This window comes from Chenopodium album, chromosome 23 (genome assembly GCF_948465745.1).
Source record: "Chenopodium album chromosome 23, dcCheAlbu1.1, whole genome shotgun sequence".
Classification (NCBI taxonomy): Eukaryota; Viridiplantae; Streptophyta; class Magnoliopsida; order Caryophyllales; family Amaranthaceae; genus Chenopodium; species Chenopodium album.
In genome coordinates, this window is record NC_137856.1 from 24,948,572 (window position 1) to 24,955,084 (window position 6,513).

At 32.5% G+C, this 6,513-nt stretch overlaps 1 protein-coding gene across 1 annotated transcript; it reads right to left on the reverse strand.

The window, feature by feature from the left end:
* Positions 1-2,693: 2,693 nt before the first annotated feature.
* On the reverse strand, positions 2,694-3,900 carry LOC145609083 (protein FANTASTIC FOUR 2-like). Its single transcript, XM_081664647.1, has one exon. It carries the CDS (start codon positions 3,812-3,814, stop codon positions 2,879-2,881), a length of 936 nt encoding a protein of 311 aa, XP_081520773.1. The 5' UTR covers positions 3,815-3,900; the 3' UTR covers positions 2,694-2,878.
* Positions 3,901-6,513: the final 2,613 nt, after the last annotated feature.

Consider the following 6,513-nt stretch of genomic DNA (forward strand, 5'->3'; position numbering starts at 1 on the left):
CTTGGGCCGCACCCGCAAACCAAGAGAGAGTTCACTTTACAAGTCCAAGGAGGTTCCATCCCAAAACCATATGGCAATAGGAGGAGTAGCCCCTTAACCTTATAAAGTGTTTAATTCTCTCTTCTTCAACCAATGTGGGACACTTACATGTGGTGACACTTGAGAGGTTTATTCTTCAACAAAAACTCCATGAAAAAAGACTCCATTTTAATTTTGTGTTGGTTAAGTTATAACCCATACATTTGGATTTTTTGTACAATTTTACATAAATATTTTTTTAGAGTTTTAATGTTAAATATTAACCATGTCGATTGGCTTGAATTGAACTCAACCTGTGCTCTAAAGGTTATAAACGACTCGCTAAGGTGATCATTGGCTGGGCTTTGGCAAAAAAAGTGGCCCATTTTAAGTCGAAAAAAAATCATGCCTAAATCTACTATTCCTAACAAAAAAAAAATAGCATGCTTTTCAGGCCAAAATCTAGTCGGCCACAAATTTTGACTAAAAATGTAATTTTGGGATGCCCAAACCCAATTTTTTAAAGAAAAATGCGGTCGGGTCAGCCCAAAATTCAGGCCCATAAATTTGCTCTAACTCGACTTTTTTCAGGTCGGGCCAGTGGGCCAAGCCAACTTTGATCAAGTATATGGCCCACGTAATCTAAACCGAATTTGATGATCTGACCCAAACTTGTACCCTAATTGAAAGCTAGGTTAATCAGACATGACTCGGCCTGAATATGACCCAAGACTTGACAAGATTGGACTCATACTCAACCCGAATATTTAAATTGATAGCTTTGAGCAAATGCACTAGCTAGTTATTTGATAAATGTTTAATGCGAATTCTTGCTTGATTTTCAAAAGTTGCATGTATTCCACAATTGTATAAATAACTTAATTTCGTCTGGTCAATGAATTCATCAATCATAATCCTTGTAGCTTAATTGAACTTTAGGTTATTTGAATCATGTTAAATTTCACTCCAACCGAATTAAGGCTTTTCAATCAATAAAAATTACAAGCAAGTCCTTTACATAAACCTCTTCACCCAACGTACTCACTTAAGAATTATTATCAATAATGTAATAGGGGATTTGGGGCTGAAATAGTGAAATCTATAAAATATCAATGAGCGCATGCACATGAGAACTTTGAAGAATTAGAACAAATTTTTTAATATAATTTTTTTTTTTAAAAAGGTGGGGCTGGAAGTAGATTGGCAATCTGATACGAGAATCATGACACATATTTGACTAAGTTTGAAATAGTATATAAAATATACATGCAAAACATAATTGATGCTCTAAAGTAATTATGAAGAGCCTTGACTTAAAATGAATCAAATGTCAAAAATGCAAAGTTTCATGGAGCTTTTTACCCTATTTGCATGGTTGACAGAGTATTGGTACAAGGAAATTGACTAATTACACCCTAAATAATAAAATAAAATAAAATAAAAAGTAGAAAGAAATTGACTAAAATTAATCTGTATTGCAATATAGATGATGTCTCCACTAAACTACTGAATTTATATCAATTTCTTGGTTACCACATATTATTGAGCTAACTGTACAAAATCATACTCCATTTTAGGGTTTCTTATTAATCTATGTTTATGGGTGTGTATTTCAAAGATTGTTTAATAATTTTTTAGTTATGTTGGCTAAAATAAGTATTTTTCAAACAAAATATATAATTTTAAACAAGATAAATTTCAAATAATTTAGAAATACTTCGACATTCATATAAGTGCGTAAGTAAGTTAAGTTTATATAATTTTAAATATACTTTGATAAGTTGAAGAAACACACCCCAAGTTTATTAACAAAAACTGTAGCTCCCTTTCTCCCTCCACCTATCATTAAAGTTAATAATTTTTAAGGGCCACCATCAAAATTTTAAGATTAAATTTTTATTATGTCATTAGTTTTTTTTTTTTACCATCAATTGTCAATTCCTTATTCACGTTTGTTGTATATTCTAAAACTTTTACTGACTTATATTCATACTAATTTTGATTACGATTTTAATCAATTGTTTTGATACCAAAAATGAATTGATACTGTATTAAATACTTTTTGTTTTAAGATTAAATTCTATCATTTTTTATAATACAAGTAGTAGTTGAAGACTGTTATCCTTGAATCAGATTGTCAGCTTGCTATCTCTCGTCTTTCAAAAGTGGCTACCCGTTTCACAGATCTTGATTCTGTTCTTGATGATATTTTCTATCTTAGCTCTAGTTTTGATTTTGTTTCGTGGTCACATGTACGTAGGGATGAGAATTTTGTTGCCCATCACCTTGCGTGTTTAGTTCCGTTTGGTGTTGAACAGGTTTGGGAAAACTTTTGCCCCGATGTAATTTCCCCTTATGTTCTAATGGACAAATTGTCCATTAATTAATAAAATACACTAAACGCGTTTCAAAAAAAAAAAAGTAGTAGTCCATGCATGCATCATTTTACACAAACAAACTCAATTATTATTTATGTATGTAGGTGTCATTAGATCATGTTAACAATAGTTTGGATTAAACACACAATTTGCCTTAGAATCAATATTGGTTGTTAACACCTGAAATTAAAAGGGAATAGTTTTCATATTAGACGCACTACTCAATTGGCCAATAATTACCCAAATGAGAGTAGATTAGTAAAAATAAAAATAAGAAGATGTCTCTATCAATTCACAAACTACAATAACTACCATAGTAGTCAACAATTTCTATTAAAAGATAAATAGGAATTGCATAAACCCCTAAAAAAATTACTATTTATATTCAACAGTACATTACATGAATCAAGCAAAAGCCAGGAGAAATGGAGGGTACAAAAAAAAGTTTCCTCTTTTTCTTTTTTAATTTTATTTTTCCTTTTTTAAGTAGCCACCCAAAAAGGTTCCCAATTAATTAATCTCTTATTCCCTTGCCCTCTTTCTTTGCATCTACTTGTTCTTTGAATTTTCCCAATTCCCAATTTTACCCCTAACTCTTTTGAAATTCCATTCATATCCTCCAACAAACATGCATCATTTTTTTTGTTACATTCTTCTAAAAACTCCTCCTTACCAACTTCTTCCTCTAACCCCTCTTCATCATTTTCTACCAATTCTTCAACCCCATTGTCGTTTTCGTTGTCGTTATCGTTAATGTCTTCCATCACCATGGACAACCTTAGACGGCCATCACTTCGTTCGGCTTGCATACAAGGCTGAATATTAGGGGTAGAGACAGCCTCAATTACCAACCGACCATCTTCACGGTGTGGTATAACACATATATTACTCGTACCGGCTATTGTAGTCAAGGGAGGCGGAAACTTCCCTTGACATAATGATAATTCCTTCCTTATATCAAACTTTTGTCGCGGTGTTGTCCTTTCTTTCATTGTCTTCGTTGTTAAGTTTGTTGTTGTTGTTGTTGACGTTGTTGCTGTTGTTGTTGATGTAAATAAACTATCGGCACTTTCCATGTCGAAAGTGCCGGTTTCATTTCCTAGACTCTCGGTACACATTTTCAAACTTTTTTCACTAAGCATGAACGATGATCGTTTAACTAAAGGATGTACATATACAACCTCTTCTTTAGGTACCGCGTCTCTTTTACTAGGGAGAGCTTCAATTGAGCTCCAACCCCCGGAAGTACTCGAATTCGAGGGTGTTGCTTTAGCTCCATACAAGGAATTAGAGCTAATATTTTCGACCGAGTTTTTTGTTGATGAATTTAATTTTAGGCTAAGGGTAGTTCTTGACTCAATCAAGTGTGACTCATTATTACAACAAGGTTGTAATTCTTGATAAACAATGGTTGACATTTTAAAGTTTTTGTAGATAAAATAATTTTTTGGAGGAAGTATAAGAATAATGAAGAAGAGAGTTTAAAAGAAGATTTTGTATTTTTGAGTAGTAGTAGTAGAAGTGAACATGGGATGTAATGAAGAGGTGAGGTTCTCTATTTATAGGCCATAAAAATAAAGTCATCCATAAAGTTTCTAACGTAAGAGAGAGAGTATGGGATTGTGGGGGGTAGAAGACCTTTTTTCCACCACTAGAATTGTAAATTAGCTTGACAAAAATTCATTTATTTTAAAAAGTAAAAGATTTAAATAATAAATGGTCTTGAATATAAAAATCTAACATAAGGGAAGCAAAGAATATACTCTCATGTTAATTTAATATTGGGAGAGAATCAACAATATTTTGTTCACTAGGTAAAAAAAAAATAATTGATAGGCCACTTTTTGGGTTAATTATTGTGCGCCTTCAGAAGGACTGATTATTCGGCTTGATGAAATATTAGATTTATATTTTACCTTTGTGGATTTTATTACGTTTATATTCTGATCCGACTTGTGACTAGCTCTACAATTTGGAGTTACGCTCCTCCTATTTCCTTTTATTATCTTTTTCTAAAAGAAAAAACAGAAAAAAGAAGAGCAGAAACAAAGGATTTTATCAAATTTTGTTGATAACGATTGTTCATAACATTACAGATAACACCATAAATCAGCCAACATCCTTGAAATTTCCAATAACCAAAAGCACAACATATATTCCACATAATAATATTAGTAATCAATACATGCTTTGAAACTTATAACATGTGTTTACTTTAAAAATATTGAAACAAATAAATTTGGGCTGACTAAAAGATCCGGTGGGCCGTGGCAACCCATGCCCAACCAACCAAACCCAACCTGTTTAAAACTCCACTCTGCTAAACCCGATCACAAACGCGATTTAGGGTTAAAATTCCAACTCGCTAGCTAACTTAACCCATATGTTACTTAATTATGTGCATAATATGTTACTCGAACTTTAACTTTAGTTATTCAAAACTTAACGTATTGACTACGGAGTAACACTTTATATTATGTCAATATCACCAAAATGTTTGCAAATTAACCAATTGACATACACACTTGAATTTAAAACATGTGCCAAATAAGGTAAATCAAGATATTTACCATGATAAAAACAAAATAATGATATACTAAACCCCCATGAAAAGGACACTACATAGTATACAAACTATATACAAAATCTAGTACGCATGATATCATATACAAGTAGTATATTAGTATACTATACCATAAACTTATCCAAATAAACATTTCATGCAAATTAATCCAACAATCAATTGCTGACCTACTTTAATTTAGTATGATCCAACAACAAACAAGTTAGATGGTATTCTGAGCATTTTGCTAAGAATTGTATAGTATTAATAAAATTAATTTCATTTGCTAAGCCACAAGATGACAACTTACAAATTCCACTATGTATTTAATTAAAACACAGTGTTTCCCATTCTTGAACTTAATTAGTTTTCTAATCTAAGCTTTAATTCAAGGTTGGTTCGTGTTAACATCATAAACTAAAGCCTAAATTTTAGTTTAATACATATTTCTGATGACGTTAATAAGCATAAGACACCTTTTCACTCGTGTATGTCTAACATCCATGTATGTAAAGGAAGGAGATAAAATGATTAATCCAGGTTATTTATCGTCTCGAATGTCGGTGATTAATCTAATTAACCCACCGGAGGCTGCTAATTACCGGCAACATCATTGCATTATTACGGCCTTATGTCTACGTTGCACTCTAGGATCCAGGCATCTGGGTCCTGCTAGTAAGCCTCATGTTAATATTTTTTTTTTCACTTTAAGCAGTTAGTCATTGATGAAATAGTACACATTTTGTTTTGTAAAAGTTTAATTAGTCAATATAATACTCAAGAGTCAAGAGTCTAGGTATAGATCATAGTATAAGTAGCACGTTACACTATCATAATTTATCCATCACTCATATGAATCCGCTTAATTGTGGTACTTTAAGTTGAGGATCCCTTACTCTCAACACCCCCCTTCTCTACTTTCAAATTTAAATTCATTCATGGACCATAAATAATAGATCAAAAGAATCGTGAGAATTGAGGTCTGGTCAAGGTTCATCTTATTTAAAAAAATTAAAATAATACCTTTGCTATCAAGTATATAATTAAAGATATTGATTTCCATCGGGCACTCCAGTGCATTATGAAATTCACTAGTAATAATCGATTGAGCTAGGTAATTTTCACCCGGTACACCTAAAGTTAAGATTCAGGGAATAAACAAAATTTGTGGTTTTTTTTTTTCTTTTGTTTTTTTGATGTTTAGAGAGCCACAAGGGCGGCGGAGGTGAGAATTGATCTCTAAGATTTCCTGGAATCGGGAGGGGAGCTCTAATAACTTAAATATCCCTCACTCTCACCAAAATTTGTGTTTAGAAAACGCTCCGGTTATTAAGATTTGTTGTTAATGTAGTCGATCCAAAATGGATACAAGTTGAGAGACATTACAGATCAAATATATCTCCGTCGTCCTTTAACACCCAACTCCCATAAGAGGATGTTACATGTTAGAAGAATGGAACATAGGCCAGCATAACATGGGAAACTCCACTCTAAAGGTTGAACCCACTAGTATATTAATTGTCTCTAGGACCATGTTGTCTGGTGGAGGCCAAC